The following is an 18,810-nucleotide window of genomic DNA, read 5'->3' as shown; positions in this document are numbered from 1 at the left end:
TCAAAGTTTCATCATCGTCGATGTTAAACTCCGAGTAAAAAGCAACCCCTTGCGGAGTGACGGAATACGGATATCTTCCAGTTACTTTAAGTATCACTAAACGTTTCCTCACACTCATTTTTTTGCATAACAACGATATCAATTTATCGTACTCTATTGTAAGTGGCAATTTAACATGACACTGAGCAGGTAAACTGTAGCCCACAGAGTTATTCTCCATCACAACCTCACCCCCCCAATATAATGAAACTCTTATTCTACGCTCTTCAGACATAATGAAAAAATGCTGGAGAATTTAACAACAATAAACGTTTCAACAACAGTTAAATTTTTTTTTGAATGAATTTCTATACAATCCTAACCTCTTTATATAGGAAATGGCTAGCCGGGATTTATATATATATATATAGCGCCCAAAAAGTTGGCACTATATGCTTTTGAATTATTGAAGTCACGAATTGTTGGTGGGGCCAGGAAAAAGGAGTATAGCGCCAAAATACCAAGCGCTATATATAAAACTTATGTATAGCGCCAGGTATTGTGGCGCTATACCTGTGCCGTGTCAGCTTTTACAATATAGCGCCACAATACCTGGCGCTATACATTAACGGTGCCGTTACTGTTAATGTATAGCGCCAGGTATTGTGGCGCTATATATAAAAATGTAACTTTTTTTTACCACCTATTTGTGTACTTTGAGTCCAAAAGAACCACATTTTGGTTCCGGACTCTGAAATTACACGAGGTGTTTTGTTTTCAAAGAAGTATTTTTGGGATAAACAAAGGCTTGTTGACTCATACGCGTTTTAATATGTTAATTCGATAATGGGAGTTTAAATTTTATGTATGGCCTGTGTAAGAAATTCTAATATCATCATGTTATGTTTTATTCGTATAACAAGTAATTTATTTTATTTTTAAGATTATAAATTTCATATTTTAAAAATTACATATAAATAGTCCTTAATTAATTGGTTGAGTTACATGGTGGGCTACCCTTGTGTTTGAAGTGAAATAAGATAATTATATTATATCCTGAGATTCGAGTAAAATAATTAAGGTAAATTATTAATTGTAATTCCTAATGCCCGCGAAATCATTTCCCTCTTCCTTCAAGCTTTAGCGGTTTATCTCGAAACTTCATTTGCCCTCTCATTTCAATTGATGCTCAACTTTTTTGAAAACAGGGAAACCTAGAAATGTCATCATCAGTCAATCCGGAAGAAGCCCAATGGAAAAACCCTAACATTTACAGCCGCAAGGAAAAATCCCTCGGTCTTCTTTGCGCCAAGTAATCTCTCTTCTCTCCTTTTCTTTTTTGTTGTATGCGTGAGATGCTTAGGTAAGTGTATCTACACTACAACGCGATCTTAGAACGAGACGATTATGTGAAATACATAGCAAGTATAGTAGTCGTGTAAGTGATAAATTGATGAGAGAATGTTGATCCCCCGGAGGATTACTATTAGGGTTTAAACTTAAATGATTTGACTGTTTTGTTAATTTTGAGATATTGAATTATGGACGAGGAGCACAATAATCTCAATATGGAAACCAAAGAAAACTCCGTAAGCAGACACGTGTACAGTCGAGAAGAAACTCAGTGAGAACTTATGTTAGGAGATAGAATCATCGGATGCCCATCTAATCTAGAGTTTGAACAAATATGATTTTCACTTGATATACAACATCCCTTCTCTGTTTTATGTTATAAATGTGGTGTCCGGACTAGCTCGTGCGCACCTCGATTAATTCTACTGGGTACCTGTTACCTCCAGATGGGAAGAAATCACCTACATTTTTGCCTCCGTTGGAGTCGAATGTGAGACCTCATGGTTCTAAACCCACTTCATTGGCCACTAGGTCACACCATTTGGTTAACTGCCCTTCTCAGTTAAATTTTTTCATCTTAACATCACTAACCCCAAATATCTCCTTCGACAAAGGCTTAAGATTAGCTTTATTAAAGATACAATAAGGTTTGGAATGGCTTCCATGGGACATGTGATTCCTAAAAAATCTAATTCTCTTTCCTATAGATTGGCTATCCCAATTATTCATACTATGGTGGCTCTCTTATGTTTAAAGCAGTAATTATGTCTAATTGGAAGGCGATGAGTTCAAGGTGTCTTAGGCCGTACCACCTACTCTTTTGATGAAGTAATGCAAATGTGTGCACGACTATTTACAATTGTTTCTCTTTGGTTAATTGCCTAAATCAGTTGAGTGTATAATTATTCTCAAATATAAAATTACCTAATCAATCTAAAGAATTTCTTCAGTCAATCCAAAACTAAACATATTTGGCATAATGATGCTTCATAATGGTTGATGTAAAATTTGGAAAATTTTGATAAATACAATCACCATGGAAGCAAATTGAATTCGAATTAATTACATCAACATTAGTTTCATACACTCCTAACTCAAAAAATCTACTCCATAAAGAATTAAACAAAACCAAGAGAAGTTTACTAGATATTATCATGATAATGAAAGTAAATTAGTGGGAAGAAAAACACATGGATTGAGAATGAAGACTTGATCCTTTCTTCTTCCGTCTTATCCTCTATTTGGGAGCTTCCTAAAGGGTTTCTCTTCAACTTGAAGCTCTAAATATGGTCTATGACCTCCTTGGATACTTTCTATCGGAACTTTCATGTCAAATTTAATAGAATGCAAGAAAGATGTTTCCCGTAGCGAATTAGGACTTTTCGCAGCCTTAATATGTTGGAGGGACACAACAATGGTTTTCTAGCACTGCTGCTCTGAGCCACTATTTTGCAAATCTAGTAAATTGGCCATGTCTCTTTGTAGAATATCAAAATTTGAATTGTTTTACAGTGCTGGAATCTAGACTTAATGGGCTACCATATTTCCAAAAATCATGGCTCAGCTCATTGGAATTTTTTCAATATCAATTGTTGAATTGAGAGATTATCTGGTATAATGATAGTATATTTTTTTGCCAAAACTATTTTGTTTCCTTCCTCCCGCAAAATTAGATAGAGATGTATGGAAGAAACCAATGAAATGCCTTATAAAACATAGAAAAACTTAAGCCAAAAATCTGGATTTTATCAATATAAAAACAACCATATCATTTCTATCTCTACTTTCTTGACCGGATAAGTTTTGTACTATTCAGTTTCTTGAAGCTGTGTGATCGGGAAGGAGTAGATTCCATTGGATTGGACAATGCTGCCGATCAATTAGGTCTTTGCCCTGTCTTCTCAGCTTTCAATCCTCACATTATCTTTCCAACTGTGTCACCACAAATATGCAGATTTCTTCTTGCATGTGTTCAAACAGAATCTTGTTGTGGTTGTAGGTGTCGAGAGGCGTCGCATTTATGATATTGTCAATATTTTGGAAAGTGTTGGGGTAATTCTTTATCTTTTCGTCTTCCTCTCATAAATCTATATGATTGAATGACTAAGGCAGTTTATTTCAGGTTTTGTCACGAAAAGCTAAGAATCAGTATAAATGGAATGGGTTTAGTGCAATTCCTAAAGCTGTAGATTTGCTTAAGGTAGTTTTCTTTCTGATAAGTAGATGTGCGTAATGTAGTTGGTATCCATTTTCCTGGTCTCATATGTACGTTTCCTGGGAATTTGATATTTTTTGCTTATTTTGTAGAAAGAAGGACTAAAAGATCAGTCTGTTGTCTCCTCCACTAGCCATAATGTTGCAAATGTATGTATACCATGCTTCTTTCTTCTTTCACCCTTCCCCACACCAAGGCATCTATATAGGGTGATTTGGAGTGGGACTGTTAGCAGTAATAGGGTTGAGTAATAGTTCAGTTATAGATACTCTCCAATTAGTTCACTCAATTAGTTATTTATTTTCTCAGCGATTGCATCATCTTCTTAGCATGATATAACACCGCGGACTTCTTCTACTAGGTAATAGCTTGTAATCATTCAGATCTCAAGGAAAAAGGGCAAGACAAGACTTCTGTATCACATAAAATTGGTGAGTTTCTTATCTGTAGGTGTGATTGTTGTGATTTTTGAATGCGTTCAATTCTTGATTTTTTTTCCAGTTGAGGGCATTATTCTAATATTCTGAAGAACTGCAGGATATCCTATGTCACATTCTGTATTTAGTGAGACTAACTTGATGTCTGATTGTGTAGACAACCGGAAGGAGAAGTCTTTGATGATTCTTGCCCAAAATTTTGTAAAGCTTTTCCACTGTTCTGATGTAAGTGGAGCCATAGATCTTCTGACCAGTTGCCAACTATAAGTCAGCTAATGCCTTAACTTCTTTAGGTTGACTTGATCTCTCTTGATAAGGCTGCATCAGCTTTGCTTGGTGATATGCACGATCCCATGGCTATGAAGAGTAATTCATGTTCTTGTTATGTTGCTATCTTTAACTTACGGTGAAAAACTTGATAGAAAAGTTGTTACTCTCTCATGAATATTTTGCAGCTAAGACCAGACGCTTGTATGACATTGCAAATGTTTTTGTGTCCATGAATCTCATTGAGAAGGTTGGTTATTGAATTTTACTGATCAGTAACTGAATATTCTCAAAATAGTGAAGTAGAGAATTATTTCTTTTGAGATTGATCTTTGCAATACATATGTAGATACGTAGTCCAGATAATGGAAAACCAGCATTTAAGTGGATAGCCTGGAGAGAAAATCCTAGGACTGGGTCCCCTGCAGCTTCTAAATCAGATGATTCAAAGAGGAGAACATTTGGGGCAGAGATCACAAATACAATTTCAAAAAGATGCAGGGCTGATTCTTCATCTGATCTAGTGTCAAATGGGCAGGTAAAGAGGTTGAAAGTTGCAAAAGATGATGAATTGAAAGATAAAAATCAGGAGATGTCAACAGAGCGGCTTAATGGACATGGTACAATGGATTTTGTATTTGGCCCTTTTGGTCCAGCAAGTTTGTCCAAAGCAGGAGTTTCTGGAAAAGAAAATTTGAAACAGACTCAGAATTGGGAGGATCTGGCTTCTACATATCGCCCTCAGTATCAGAATAAGGGTACTTTCTAAAATCTCATTTGGAAAAGTTAAAGCACCTATTATTCTACCCATTCCAAGTGAGTAGGGGAGGAGGGGTGACACCTATTTTGGTCTATATTCTCATACATGTTGGTCCAGAAGTTAACTCAGTTCGCAGGCTCCTCATATCAAAGCAGGGTCTTGGATTTGATCCTGTTTCTGCTCCCCTCTCCCCTACTTCTCCTCTTGAACGAAAGGAGGAAAAAAAAAGAAGAGAACAGAAAATATTATTCATACACTTAGGCATGCCACTTTTACTGTTTTTGGCCTCTTTTCTGGAAAAAACCCTGTCTTTAACATCTTAATCCACGAGACATTTAAGAACTAGCAGCTAATCATTAAAGATTTTTAGTAAGTAGACTTCATAATGTTGGGGAACGTATAAGAAATGCCACAAACAAAGAGAAGAAACAAGAAAATGCTACCTTTTATCACTAAGGCTTTTGCTTTTCTGAAGATTATACTCCAATTTGCTTGATGCTCTTTTTGTTGTTTTATATTGTATACTTACCAATTAATTAATTAGCATGATAATTTTGTTCGCCCGACAGTCTATAGCATGCTCTTGAAAAGATTTCTAGGTGTCAACTGCTTCTGCCATTTTAAAAACTACTTATGATAGACTACATTTCTCAAATTTAATTTATCCAATTTCTAGCACCCAATTTAGCTCCTACTAGAGTAAAATGTGCTTTTTTGTTCATGTGAACCTGTGTTTATATCCCATGTAGTTATTGCCTTAATGAAGAGGTTGAAATGTTTCCATTTGCCAAATGTTACAGCTGCAAGTGAGCTTTTTGCTCATTATGTTGAGGCATGGGAGTCGTGGCAGGTTGAAGCTGCCAATGAGCTGCACAAACAACATCTAAATTAATGCAATCTTGGATCTCTTTTATTTCAGGTGGCATCGAACACATTCAGCAGGAATATATCTGATGCTGTTACTCTCAGTTTCACTTGAGAGATTAGTGGTTATTGGTTGAATATCTCCTCGATACATCTTTCAGTTGAGTATGCAGCTAATATCAGATATCACCCCTGATGCTAGTTCTGTGCGGTACTGTTGTAGTTCCCAGTTTTATCTGGATGAGTTTCCACTTGCAAGGGCTCGAGCTTACTAGGTTGTAAAAGACAAATACCTGCTACCATTGATGATGTATGTGTGTTCAAGTTCCCTCACTCCTATTCAAACCTCTTGAAGCTTTCCAAACTGAAGTTGATACTTCTATTTAAATTTCATTGAGCTAAGTCGACTGTGTTGTAAATAGTATGCAGATATCTTAAATCTTTGCTTGTCATCTCACTTTGGAAGGAATGTACATCAGCAATTGAAATTTTTTGCATTTCATTCCAAGGTTGGAAGCGAGAAAAACTGTTTCTTCTGACAATATGCACTATGTTGGCCGACTTATATTCGACTTTGATATGGAGATTCAAATTAAGACGGTTTTTGCGAAGAGTCATTCCTCGAGCTTCTCATACATGCACATTTTGCAGAATGGGTATACTTTTCTAGTTACATTATTTGCAACCTTAAGTGAATTTGACAGACTCTCTAAGCCCTGGTTACCCTAGTTAAGTGAGAACGAGTTGAAGGTTCGTGATCTTGATCATATTTCTAGATATACTTATTTTCTATCACACATTTTGTTTATTCATTCAATACATAGACTTGTGGTCATTTAAATTTATCCCAAGTGCTTCATTTGAACTCTTGATGCGGTAACTGGTAGCACACTTTGATCAACAGCAGCATGTCTAAAGAGCCAAATCCAAAGTAATGCTATTCATTCAATGATAGGAAATGAACAATTTTCCAGAAATAAAAAAACAACCGATAAATAGTATATGCAAAGATGTACCCTATTACAAGGGGGGAACTTGTATATGAAATTACAATTATTAAGTTTCTTTCAATATTTTTAGGCCAAAAACAGGCCATAAAAATGCATTTCAAGCCTATCTTTTTCAATGGAAAAGACAAAGAATAATGATGTCAATCCATGTCAAACTTCACTTTGGATCGCTAAAGAAGCCGTTGATATTTGGCATAATCTCTGGAGACTTGTTTCGAACAAACTTCCTAAGAGCATGCTCAGCATATTTCTCCCCTTCTGAAAAATTGTCCAACACCCCTGCTGCCCTGTTTTCCTTTGTCACTCTGAATTTTTTGCAAACACGAAGATATCAGTTAAACGACTGTTAAATGAAAAATTAATGCATTCGTTTCTAGCTGCACGTAGAAAGCAGCGTCAGAGCTGCATGAGTTCAATTGAATCCTCTGTATCGAAAAATAATATTTCTATATAAATAAATAAATTGGGAATCCCCTAGGCCTTGACACAAGAGACACTTCCGGCATAGTGGCAAAAGTGGCTCAAAAATTAATTTACGCTGCACGTTCTAATCTCAGGTATGACATACTTTTTATAATCTCCTTCATAGTATTCCAGACTCTTCCACGGACATAAAGATACAATCTAGTATAACACAACTTAAATTTGAGTGTTTTTCATTGCACAGCTGACGTTATACCAGTTGATTAACATATTAATTTCTACCACCAACAAACAAACAAATAAAATCAAACCAAAAAGGCAATATCCATTGACAAGACCAATTTTACCAGGCTTTCGTTCTTCCTTTTCAAGGTCTCACAAAAGAGAGATTAGTAACCTCAATCAATGCTCTACAAATCCTACCAGTTACATTCTAGAGGCTTTCCCTATTTATCATATAGTTGAAAATTGTCTAAGAAACTTAAGCTAAGAACGTTTCATATGCCTCCAGATCCTCTCTTCTCAGGTAACCGACATCGGGGCGGATCTAGTGTATCATTTATAGGTTAATTTAAAACCAGTAACTTTGGCTCAGACACTGTGTTAGTATTTGTTTAAAAAGCCACTAAATAAATGCAAATAATAAATCTTGAACCCAGTAAATCAAATCCTGAATCCCCAAATTGATCACTCAACAAAGCCTGAATTCTAAGCTATTTGGCTGTCGGATCATATGACTTCTCTATAATCAAGTCCGACCTATCCTGGCGGACTCAATTCATTCCAATACTAATAAATAACTCCAACGCTGACACAGAAGTCTTTGAACAGATCAAAAAGAGTCCAGCAAACACTGGATCTAAAATGAAAATTCATATCATATTTTACTGATGTTTTTCAAAAAAAAAAAAAGTACATGTATCCAATTGAGATTCAATGAATCATATATACCACAAATTAGACAAGGCATAGACGAAGATATATAAAGAGTGAAAAGAGGGTAGAAGCCTTAGAAGGAGTACCTGACTTCAGGATTGCCGCAGATATTACGAACCAATTGCATTCCACAGATCCCTACAGCAACGCCTACGGCTGCAAAAAGTGGATATACCTGTGCCACCATATAAATAGCATCTTCAGTAATTCAGATCTAATCATAAATCAATAGTAAACCCGAAAAAAAAAAATTCCCAAATTGATCCATAAACAAAATCGCCGATTTTCAGGGCAAATCAAAAAGAAAAATCAAATATTTATAAGGAGAAAAAAACAGACCTCGGGCCTCAACCAACGGTTAAGGGTGGAAGAAGCCATAGAAAAACGGGGAAGCAGAAGAGACGCTAACTTTACAGAAGACTATTTCGGTGATGACCTAACCTGTTAATTTGGTCATCTCTCCCGTATTTATATTCTCTCGAATAGGACTTCCTCATTGGCTGCAATTTACTAATTTATTTCAATTTACGAAAAGGCCCATTAACTTTTTAACATATTGAGATGTAATTTGTAGTAATTTTTGTTTTAATTATCTGAACTTGAAAGTTTCTAAAAAAGGTCACTCTAGCAATTAAATTAAATTAAAAAAGTGCCTCTAGCAATAAAAGCGTTAATTTACAATATAAAATTATGAAATGCAGACGATTGGACAGACCATAAAAAAGAATTCCAACTCGGTGGCTCTGCAACTTTCAAAAGCGTCGTGGTGCATCAACTATGGCACAACTTATTTGACCATTTGCTCGTGCCTCTAGATATGAAAAACACCTACGATTCTGATTTTTCTCCTTTGGACTTCTCCGCATGTCAAATACGTACCAAAGTAGTTCGGTACGATTTAATACTTTCTTATTTGATTCGGTATAGTTTTGGTATGGTTTCTCTATCATACCAAATTTAGTGTAGGAAGACCTTATACTTAGCACACCTAAGAAGAAACAACGACCTTTGACATATTCAAATCATTTTTTATCAAACGAACTCACTGAACCGAGCGTTTAAAAAGGGAGCAATCCAAAATCACAAGAACAAAGCAAAGTTTATATATACACTACACCATCGATGAATACATCACAATATATGGATAAGCAGATCATAGCAGTATTGGGGCGTTGGGCAGTTGGCTTGGTAAAAATAGCATGGTCTGGCCATTTTTCGGAATGATCATTCAAAAATAGCCAGCATTTACCAAGTCATTAAAAAATAACCACTATTTTGCTGCAATAGAGACTGGTCCAACATAATATACTAGAGTTCAGTGCACCTGTGTATGAACTTCCAGCATATTATGCTGGACCGATATACTTTGCTGGCTCCAATATATTATGCTGGAGTATTTTTTTGGATTTTGAACAGTATTTTCGTTCAGATTTATCTTTACATGAAAAGTGGCTAAATTTCGATTACTTTTGAAACTGTGACTATTTTTGAATGACCACTTATAAATCTGACTATTTTTGAATTTCTCCCCTGCAATTGGGGTGTAAGTGTTGGGCTTAATTTTATTGGGCTTGAAAATAGAAATAGAGGTGGGCTTGTTAGTGTAGCACTTAAATATTTGGTATTTTGGTATATCAAGTACCGTACCGAAATACCAAAAAAAACTATACTGAAGAATATCTAAATACCGAATAAACTGATACTGAAATACCAAATTAGTTCGGTCGGAATTCAATTTTTCGAATTTTATACCACCCCACACTAAAGAAACATTTGTCTATAAAATTTGGCAAAATGCACAGAAACTACCGGAGACATGATCCAAGCCCATTAAAAGAAAAACATAAGAAGAGTCTGATAATGACTTTAACGGGCCTTAAGAAAGAAACTTAAGTGATCGATGGATATCTGATTAACACTTTTCTTTTATTGTTATCTTGTCAACATATTTTATTTAAACACTTTAATTAAAGCATGTTCCAATCAAGGACCTGAGTATTTAATATAAACTGTCATATTTTCAAATCTCTAAGTGCCAGCCCATCTCACTTGATGACAGAGGTGCACATGTTTAATGTGAAATTGGTGAAACAGACAAATTTATTCATTGCACTTCTGATATGGGTTTCTGCTTCTCTTATTAATCTAACACTCACCAACATTTGCAATTTAGCACTCCATCACTTTTTAATTAATTAATACTACTAGTTAATTAGGCACCCCATACAAATAGGCAGGTGCATTGCAATAATCGGCACGTGCCTCCCTTATAATAATGAGTCACCTTACGATTAGAGGCGGAACCATGATTTTAAGCTTATGGGTTCGGGATTCTAGCTCTTTTAAGTTACTGGAATTTGTATATATTTCATGAATTTCACAAGACAAATACAGAGTCTGCTCAAAAACTACTGGGTTCGACCGAACCCGTAAGCGTAAGGTTAGCTCCGCCCCTGCTTACGATTGTCATTTCATGTTGTAAAATATACATGCATAGTTAACTTATATATCTTAGACTTGAGGAGGATCGTTGTTTTCAGTCGCCCAATGTTTGTTATATATTTTTTTAATTAGTGTTAGGATTAATTTGCACGTATTTTTAAATATTTTATCAGATATCTACTACTAATTTCTTACTATCACAAAAATCGGGTAATTCTATCACTAAAGTTTATGCAACAGTTTGTTCTATTTATAGAGGGTATTTATTAATCTTAATGTGAAATGAAACCTTCGTTAAACCGTGCCGTGTCCGCAGGAATTGACAACGTTAGCTCAGTGTCAAATAACATAATTCCGTCAAATAACAGTTATTCCGTCAAATAACTGTTATGCAAATAGTCGTCCAATGGACTAATTCGTAATGTGTTAAGAGACGTGTGTTTTCGTTTTGATTATCAAAAGATAATAGTAACAAAAAACAACTGTCTTTTGGTTCGTTAGAGTCAAAAGTTGAATGCCATTCATATAGTCATTCAATGAAACAAAATGAAAAAAATGTATTTTGTTTATCTATAATCGTGATGCCCGAATTATTTTCTAATCCCACTAGTCGGCTTAACTCACTTCATTAACGACTAGGCTATATATTATTACACGATGAAGAAAAATTCTATAAATGTGATATAAGTTTCAGTATAAAAGGAGTTAATTTTAAGATGACTCCATCTTTCAGTGATAAGGAGAGAGTGTAATAAATCAACTTACATAGTTTACGTTTAAGCATTTTACGTTTACGACAAGTAGTCATTTTTCAATTATTTTTAGTGAGATTAACATACAGTCTTGACATTATCACAGCAGGCAGTACTGTACTTTTTAAATGAAATATGGCTAATTTTTATTTTCTCTCCAATTTGACAAACTTAGTGAATCTTCTTCCTACAAATGTTAGAGTCTGCCCATTCTGAACATTATACCTCAACTTTGATGTTTTGCATGAATCTTTCTGTAAGAGCCCAGCTCGCTAGTGATATTGTCCGCTCTGACCTAGGTCCTCATGAGTTTAAAACGTGTCACTAGTGTCTAAGACTCGTTAACTTATATACTCAGAATCCCTATTGTGTTTTGCCGATGTGGGACTCTGTCTAAAGTGTGGGGTGTTACACTTTCGGCAGCTGAATCCACCATTTTTCAATAGAAAAGCAAATGAAAAGAGTAAAATGAACTGAAGGAAATAAGCATTAAGCAATTTACCTTTAGCTTAAAGTAAACTAAATGAAGCTTATCTACTTTATTTATTTCTTCTTATTTTGATTCTTAACTTTTTTAGATAAAAATAACAATGGAAATTTGAAACAAAAACTTTGTTTCTTTGATAATTATCATATTACAAAAACTCCTGAATCTCAAGATGGCGAAGACTCGCATGTAACCATGATTCAGCAGCTCTTTTTTAGCATTCTAAAATTAAAAGTATTTATAGTAACCTGCAATGGAATATAATAGCTGCAATTGGATACAATTATGTTTTGATAGATACCTATGAATGCTGGACCACTTAGGTTGATTTTTCTGGGTTTTTCGTCCAGTGTTCGATATTCGTGTTTGGGCCTAACTAAATTGGATTCGCGCCGAAAAATCTCACATAATAAAGACGACTGACTCCATTTTATGGCTCAAACTCGAGACCTATTAAGAATAAATGAGAAGTGACCACAATTGTTGGACCACTTGGTTGCTAGGGATTTTAGAACTAGAACTAGTAAGACGACAAATAAAAATTAGTGGTAAGGTTTTGGGTTCGTTTAGATTGAATTTTTCAAGTAAATGGCCGAGAGTTTACAACCAGGTATTTTTATGTCAGTAAGCGGATGGCAAATCCGTAAATAAGGCAAATAGCAAGGGCATAGGGTCAGTCAATTCACAAGCCAACAAAAACACGAAAACGAATTGGGTGGGCAGAAAGATGAGGCGGAGAGAGAATCGAAGGAAGACGTGAGAACTTCACTTCGCCGGCCACACAAAGAAGAGAAATCTCCGTTTTTAATGGCTGCCTCTACAGCTAGGGTTTTTCTTACATCACGCCTTACAGACCTCTCACTGAAGCCACATCAACATCTTCCTCACCCACCCCCTCCTTTTACCAACCACCTCCTCATCCGCCCGTTGCTTCCTTCTATTTCCGCTTCCGGTAGACGGCGTTCTTCTATCAACTGCCTTATTTCCGGCGTTGATGGCGGCGGTGTTTCTGACGACTTCGTTTCCACCAGGAAATCCGACGGCTTCGGCAGCGAATTCTCCGTTATTGCTAATATGCTTAAGCGAATTGAACCGTTGGATACTTCTGTTATATCTAAAGGCGTTTCGGATTCTGCTAAGGACTCTATGAAGCAGACGATTTCTACTATGTTAGGCTTGCTCCCCTCCGATCAATTCTCCGTCACCGTTCACTTCTCCAAACGCCCTCTCGATCGCCTCATTGTTTCTTCCATAATTACCGGGTACCTTAATCTCTTAATTTAATTTAGGCTAAAACTTAAAAGTGTAATTAGTAATTTCTCAAAATTTTGGATCAATTTGCTGTAGGTATACGTTGTGGAATGCGGAGTACAGGATATCATTGATGAGGAATTTTGATATTCCGTCAGATAATTTGAAAGGCTTGAACTTGGCGGAGGAGAATGTGAATTTAGGGTTGAAGAGTGAGGAGAAAAGTGAAAATATGTCTCCTGCAGTTTCAGAAAGAATAAATGCTCAAGCTCTTGGGGATTTATCTCCTGAAGCTTTGAGCTATATTCAGCAATTAGAAGAAGAGCTCTCATCTGTTAAACAGGTGATATTCTTTCACTTTGAAATCTGTAAAAACTACTGGCTGTGTTTGTTTATTTGTGAATTATTGGCTAGTCCTTTCATACAGAAGACTATTCATAATTCATTGTTTAAGTGACACCATGGTCATTCTACCACCAAGAGTAGTCCTAACCAAAAGATATTGGATGCTTTCTTGAGTGCAAAGCTTAAGTTGTAAGAAATCCTAGATACTTTACACATTTGTTAGTCAAATATGTAAATTTTGTTGACCTTTTGCTCTCAAAGTTGACATATTTAATCATCTTACTACCAATCATGAATTAGCGGATGCACCAAAGAAGTTGATCTGCTGACATGGGTGGATTAATGTTACAAGAAGTTACATTTGCCACAGGTTATTATACATAATTATCCAGAAATTTCAGTTGTGTGTGAGTCAAATAAAATCAAACTGCTGGAAGAAGAATGTTTAAGCCTGCTTTCTGCAGTTCATTCTTCAAGCATGAACTTGTGATCATAGAATAACGTTCAGTTGCAAAACTATTTTGATAATTTATTTATAGGCTCTATGATCTGGTCCTTGGATTATTGATAGACAACTTGCATGTTTGAGTGGCAAATTAGGATGTTATAGCTTTAACCATGGCTAGAGTTCTCCACTTCTTCACCGTTTTTCCTCTCTGTTGTTTTTACTAATATGTTGTGGTGAGTTTGTTGCTACTTGCTTAGCAAAAAACTTACTTATGCATTACTTACGCTTTGTTTAAAAAAAAGGATCTCTGCCTAGACACTTTCCGGTGTCAAACATTTAGCCGCAGGCTAATCATGTTCCTTCAACTCGTATTCTAGTGTTTCTTCAGTAATTGAGCTTTTCAATTTGCCTACGTAGGATTGGGGCTGTGTACCAGTATCATTGTCCATTAAGGTGTCATTTTCTGATTCATTGTTCATCTGCACTAGCAGTTGTACAACTGAATCCCATAGGGTATAAGCTTACTCGTGGAAACTGATATTTTCTTGTTCTTTTCTTGGGCGCACTTATGTACCTGATCTGATAATTGACACTATAAGCTTCAGTCAAACTTTATACTGATCCTTCTCTGTTCCTCTTAGGAACTGCAATCCCAGCAACAAGAAAATTTGCAAATGGAGTATATCAATGAAAGCAACAATGATTTGCTGGAATACCTTCGGTCATTGGAATCTGACATGGTAATGTCGTTATTTGTATGTCATATCATCTGAAGCTATTGAGGTTAATTCCTGATTTGTCTGCTACTTGAACAGGTGACTGAACTATCTAGACCATCATCCTTTGAGGTGGAGGAGATTATTAAGCAACTTGCTCAAAACATATTGCAAAGATTTTTCACAGAGGACGATGTTACCAATGAAGAAGATCCTAATCTTAGTGGTGCCAAAAACTACCAAAGTAATGACACCGAATTCTGCGACTCAACAGGCACTTCTCGGGATTACTTGGCAAAGCTACTTTTTTGGTTAGTAACATGGCATCTCTCAGTTATTTATTCCTTTTTATTTCCCTTGTATTCACCAAAAGTGAACTTTTTCTTGGGTATCCTCTTTAGCTTTATCAGAATTGATTATTCTGAGTTGGTCAATAAATCAACTTTGTAATTGGCAGGTGTATGTTATTGGGACATCATTTGAGAGGATTGGAGAACAGATTGCATCTAAGTTGTGTTGTTGGCTTGTTATGATCTTGCAAAGTACAAAGAGGGATGTATATTCTTCTTTTCTTTTCCTCCCCTTCTCTTTTTCTCTGTCTAGTTCAATTCTTTCCTGTTACTTATATAAGAATATTCCACATATCCTGTAAAATTTTGTTCTTACAATTCGTAAGGAATTGTATGGAAGGGTGTACTTGTGAGAATGATAATCCATTTCTCAGTGCCTCTTTGACTTCATAGTGTAAATTGATCAAGTACACTAAAAATAATGCATACAATGAGCAAACAATAGTTAGTTGATCCTAACTTGCATTTTCATATTAAAAAAAGGGCAGCCAGGTGCACTAAGCTCCCGCTATGTGTGGGGTCTGGGTAAGGGTCGAACTACAAGGGTCTATTGTACACAGCCTTACCCTGCATTTCTGCAAGAGGCTGTTTCAACATCACATAAGGTGATCATACATCACATATAAACTTGCGGGGCGGTTTGACAGATGCTAATCACATTACTTATAACCTCTTTGCTGATTCCCATCAACTTCACAGTTGTTTGCAATTCATGTTTTGGGACTGGATCAACAAAATTAGAAAAAGAGATGCTCATTGTGCACTGCATGATGGAGATATTGCTGAGATTTGTATACATGGAGGATGCTGTAGACCATTTCAATTTCTCGTCTGTTGATTTAGAATGTTGGAATTTCCTTAAAATTAAAATGAGAATTCGAAAAGCAATGGAAGTCACGATCAAAATTTCCACGAGGCAGAACGTTCTCATAATTATAGAATGACTAAGATGCAGAAATCACTACTTTCTCATCCTAATGTTGTTATTGCCTGGTCGTCATTTGTTAGTGGTCAAGGCTGAAAAAAAAGGCGTTCACACTTAACTCAGGATTTGGTAAAAGGTTTGGTGAAAAGTGGTTTTGATTGGCCAAAAAAAAAAGGAGATTCTGCTGTTACTGTATGGTCTGCTATCCCATGACGATTTATTTATTGGCTGATGGGTTTGGTGGAATTATGATACTAGCATGTTTTAGTAGTGAGAGTACTGTTAATTTTGATAGTGTGGTAGGTATTCGGAAACATAATTCTATATTTGGTGTCGAGATTGTAGCAAGCTAGGGGTTAGCATTTTTCAGGAAAAAACTGACTCAGCATAAAATAATACTCGCTCCGGTCCAAAATAATTGATTTTTTGGTTGTTTTCATACATATTAAGAAATTCACCTTTTAATATTAATTAGTAATGAAATTGGCCATATTAACCTTTACTATTTTTTCGCATAAACACTTCTAACACATACTCCAACATTAATTACTCCAAGAGCAACGTAAGAAAAAAATAATTAATTTATTCTTGAAATCAGAAAAAATCACTTATATTGGACCACAAGAAAAAAATCAAAAAATTACTAATTTTTGACAAGAGGGAGTACTATAAATATAAGTGTAGTAAACATATTGTGTCAAAAAGGTAGTCTTCTTCTCCCATGCAAGTAATGTATGACGCGGTAATAAACTTCAGTCATTCATTATTGATTTCCAAATGTCAAAACATGCTCACTCTGTCTGTCATCCCCTGCTTCGCCAAGTTGTCTCGTTAATAATAATAAATAAGAGATCTTTGTAGAATTAATTTCACGATTGTATAGTATTGTCTGTCACAAATTATCTGTTGTAATTTTTAAAAATAGTTGTCTCAAATTATTTGTCGTTTTTGATAAAATAAATTATATTTTTTTCATTTTACCCTTAATAGTAATTTTTCTTGAAAAAAGAGATAGCACATAAATAGAGTAAATATTCAATGAAAAAAGATCATATCTTAAGACATAAATAAGGATATTATAGTCTAAAATCTCTCCTAATTAATGTTTCTTAAGGGCGTATTAAAAAAAAAAAATAGTACAGATAATGTGAGACAAAAGGAGTAGTATTTATCTGAATATTGTAAATTTTAAAAAGCGTATCATTAACTATTTAACAAACTTTAAATATGACCCCAAAACCGTGGAACTGAATGATTTTCACAATTGAAACATAAATATAATGCAAAGTGAAGAAAACACACCTACATCCTTGGCGTTCTTTTTCTCTTATGAAACTTGAAGAAAATATCAAAAGACTACTCTGATTACTACAAAAATAATGAAGGAATAATCGGTTTATACAAGAGAAATTTTCAGAGAGGTAAAATTCCCTTTATTCAATCGTTTGCTCTTATACACACACAAAATCACTCACAGGAGACTCATCAAAATCGTCCCCTGTACCTAACACTATCAAGTACAGACTGTGTTTCTCAACTTCTCCCCAATGAGGAAAAAGAATCAAAGAATTTTCACAATGGAAAAAAGAAAAAGAAAAAAGAATTTAAACTCCTATACACTAATAGCCTAAAATAAATTTTACACTATCAGATCACAATCTGAAGGCTCAATCTATAAGTGAAGGCTCAATCTATACAAATCATAAGGTGCCCATAAAAGATCAACAGGACAAGGATTTCCTTGATCAAGTCTAACCCAAGGTTTACCTTTACCACTCCAATGCAATAAACTAACTGGACCTGGATGCAATGTTCTACAACTATTCACCAAATTATCTCCACCTAATCCATGTTGATTCCATTTATGATCAATTCCTTCAATTTCTCCTCCAAATACTAACATAAATGGTGGCAATGATCCCAATTCATATATCCTCTTCTTCTTTTGTATTTCCATCCAATTTTCAATCTTTTCAGTATAATCTCCTTTTCTCCATTTTCCTAAATCCATTACCATTACCCCTGTATTAAAATAACATGGCTTTTTACCTTGAAATACCTTTGAGAATTTTGTGTCAGACCAAAAATTGTCATTGAAATATGTTCTGAAATTAGCATGACAATATTCTGGAGCTCCAATAATTCTTGAACCAGTTAATGAAATCGACCATAGCTTTTGAATATCATCAACTAAAATCACATCAGAATCCAAATAAATTACCCTTTCAACACAATGCTCAATAATCTCAGCTAAATAAGTTCTAGCATAATTTAATGGATTATCAAGAGCTTGACGAATTGAAGATGATATCAAATTCTTGACACGTAATTCATCAAAGCTGTAAACTTTGAAGCTCAGAGATGGAAATATAGACATAACTGTTTGTGTCAACTGTTGAAAATCGAAATCTTTGGAGGTCACGAAATGGAAATAAATATTTTCGGGACAAGAAGTATGCTTTAAAACTGAGTGTACTGCTGCTATTGAACCTCTAAAATAATGTGAATCAAGAGTCATAGCTATATGTATCAAATTTGGGTCACAAACTGATAAATCTGACTCTAAAATTGGACATTCTTCGCTATTTCTATACTCTGGAGATTCAACATATCTCAAATATCCATCAAAATTTGCCTTAGGCTTCTCAATAAATCCTCTGATAGCGCTTGCTGGAATTAGAAGCAAAGAAATTGACACAAATAGCAAAAAAATGTGTTTTTTAGAAAGAATCATAGCAAAATAATGGAAAAATCGCCTCGTTGAATCTAAGGGAAGAAGAAGAAAGACAGAATGTTTGTTAAAGTAAACGCGTTTAAGGTTTTGTGAGAGGTTGAGATATATAAAGACGC

At 35.2% G+C, this 18,810-nt stretch overlaps 4 protein-coding genes across 5 annotated transcripts; 2 read left to right on the top strand and 2 right to left on the bottom strand.

The window, feature by feature from the left end:
- The first annotated feature begins 824 nt into the window (after positions 1-824).
- Positions 825-6,383, top strand: LOC107788716 (E2F transcription factor-like E2FF). Of its 2 annotated transcripts, none has more exons than XM_016610417.2 (11): positions 825-1,291; positions 3,149-3,216; positions 3,332-3,384; positions 3,455-3,532; positions 3,640-3,696; positions 3,909-3,978; positions 4,142-4,209; positions 4,278-4,350; positions 4,440-4,501; positions 4,601-5,009; positions 5,931-6,383. In XM_016610417.2, exons 1-11 carry the CDS (start codon positions 1,200-1,202, stop codon positions 5,963-5,965), a joined length of 1,065 nt encoding a protein of 354 aa, XP_016465903.1. In that variant the 5' UTR covers positions 825-1,199; the 3' UTR covers positions 5,966-6,383. The 2 variants fall into 2 exon arrangements, with proteins under 2 accessions (XP_016465903.1, XP_016465902.1); XM_016610416.2 differs by having other exon boundaries at positions 5,812-6,383.
- Positions 6,384-6,788: 405 nt separating this feature from the next.
- LOC107788717 (uncharacterized) lies at positions 6,789-8,740 on the bottom strand. Its single transcript, XM_016610418.2, has 3 exons — positions 8,584-8,740; positions 8,331-8,419; positions 6,789-7,190 (listed from the first exon to the last, which is right to left on the bottom strand). Exons 1-3 carry the CDS (start codon positions 8,620-8,622, stop codon positions 7,043-7,045), a joined length of 276 nt encoding a protein of 91 aa, XP_016465904.1. The 5' UTR covers positions 8,623-8,740; the 3' UTR covers positions 6,789-7,042.
- A 3,869-nt stretch (positions 8,741-12,609) lies between these two features.
- Positions 12,610-15,420, top strand: LOC107788718 (uncharacterized). Its single transcript, XM_016610419.2, has 5 exons — positions 12,610-13,187; positions 13,273-13,519; positions 14,611-14,709; positions 14,785-14,996; positions 15,143-15,420. Exons 1-5 carry the CDS (start codon positions 12,733-12,735, stop codon positions 15,216-15,218), a joined length of 1,089 nt encoding a protein of 362 aa, XP_016465905.1. The 5' UTR covers positions 12,610-12,732; the 3' UTR covers positions 15,219-15,420.
- A 1,939-nt stretch (positions 15,421-17,359) lies between these two features.
- On the bottom strand, positions 17,360-18,755 carry LOC107788719 (probable galacturonosyltransferase-like 10). Its single transcript, NM_001325459.1, has one exon. The coding sequence runs from the start codon at positions 18,692-18,694 to the stop codon at positions 17,633-17,635; it is 1,062 nt and encodes a 353-aa protein (NP_001312388.1). The 5' UTR covers positions 18,695-18,755; the 3' UTR covers positions 17,360-17,632.
- Positions 18,756-18,810: the final 55 nt, after the last annotated feature.

Source organism: Nicotiana tabacum, chromosome 3, assembly GCF_000715075.1.
Source record: "Nicotiana tabacum cultivar K326 chromosome 3, ASM71507v2, whole genome shotgun sequence".
In the NCBI taxonomy this organism is placed as follows: domain Eukaryota; kingdom Viridiplantae; phylum Streptophyta; class Magnoliopsida; order Solanales; family Solanaceae; genus Nicotiana; species Nicotiana tabacum.
Note: the sequence above shows the minus strand (reverse complement) of the source record. Positions and strands in the feature narration are given on the sequence as shown.

Coding starts and splice junctions, on each gene's coding strand:
- LOC107788719 (NM_001325459.1), bottom strand. CDS start 18,694: ATGATTCTTTCTAAAAAACACATTTTTTTGCTATTTGTGTCAATTTCT.
- LOC107788717 (XM_016610418.2), bottom strand. CDS start 8,622: ATGGCTTCTTCCACCCTTAACCGTTGGTTGAGGCCCGAG. Junction 8,420..8,583: donor ACCGTTGGTTGAGGCCCGAG/GTCTGTTTTTTT, acceptor ATGGTGGCACAG/GTATATCCACTTTTTGCAGC. Junction 7,191..8,330: donor TGCGGCAATCCTGAAGTCAG/GTACTCCTTCTA, acceptor CAAAAAATTCAG/AGTGACAAAGGAAAACAGGG.
- LOC107788718 (XM_016610419.2), top strand. CDS start 12,733: ATGGCTGCCTCTACAGCTAGGGTTTTTCTTACATCACGCCTTACAGAC. Junction 13,520..14,610: donor AGCTCTCATCTGTTAAACAG/GTGATATTCTTT, acceptor TGTTCCTCTTAG/GAACTGCAATCCCAGCAACA. Junction 14,997..15,142: donor TTGGCAAAGCTACTTTTTTG/GTTAGTAACATG, acceptor TGTAATTGGCAG/GTGTATGTTATTGGGACATC.
- LOC107788716 (XM_016610416.2), top strand. CDS start 1,200: ATGTCATCATCAGTCAATCCGGAAGAAGCCCAATGGAAAAACCCTAAC. Junction 1,292..3,148: donor CTCGGTCTTCTTTGCGCCAA/GTAATCTCTCTT, acceptor TGTACTATTCAG/TTTCTTGAAGCTGTGTGATC. Junction 4,351..4,439: donor CGATCCCATGGCTATGAAGA/GTAATTCATGTT, acceptor AATATTTTGCAG/CTAAGACCAGACGCTTGTAT.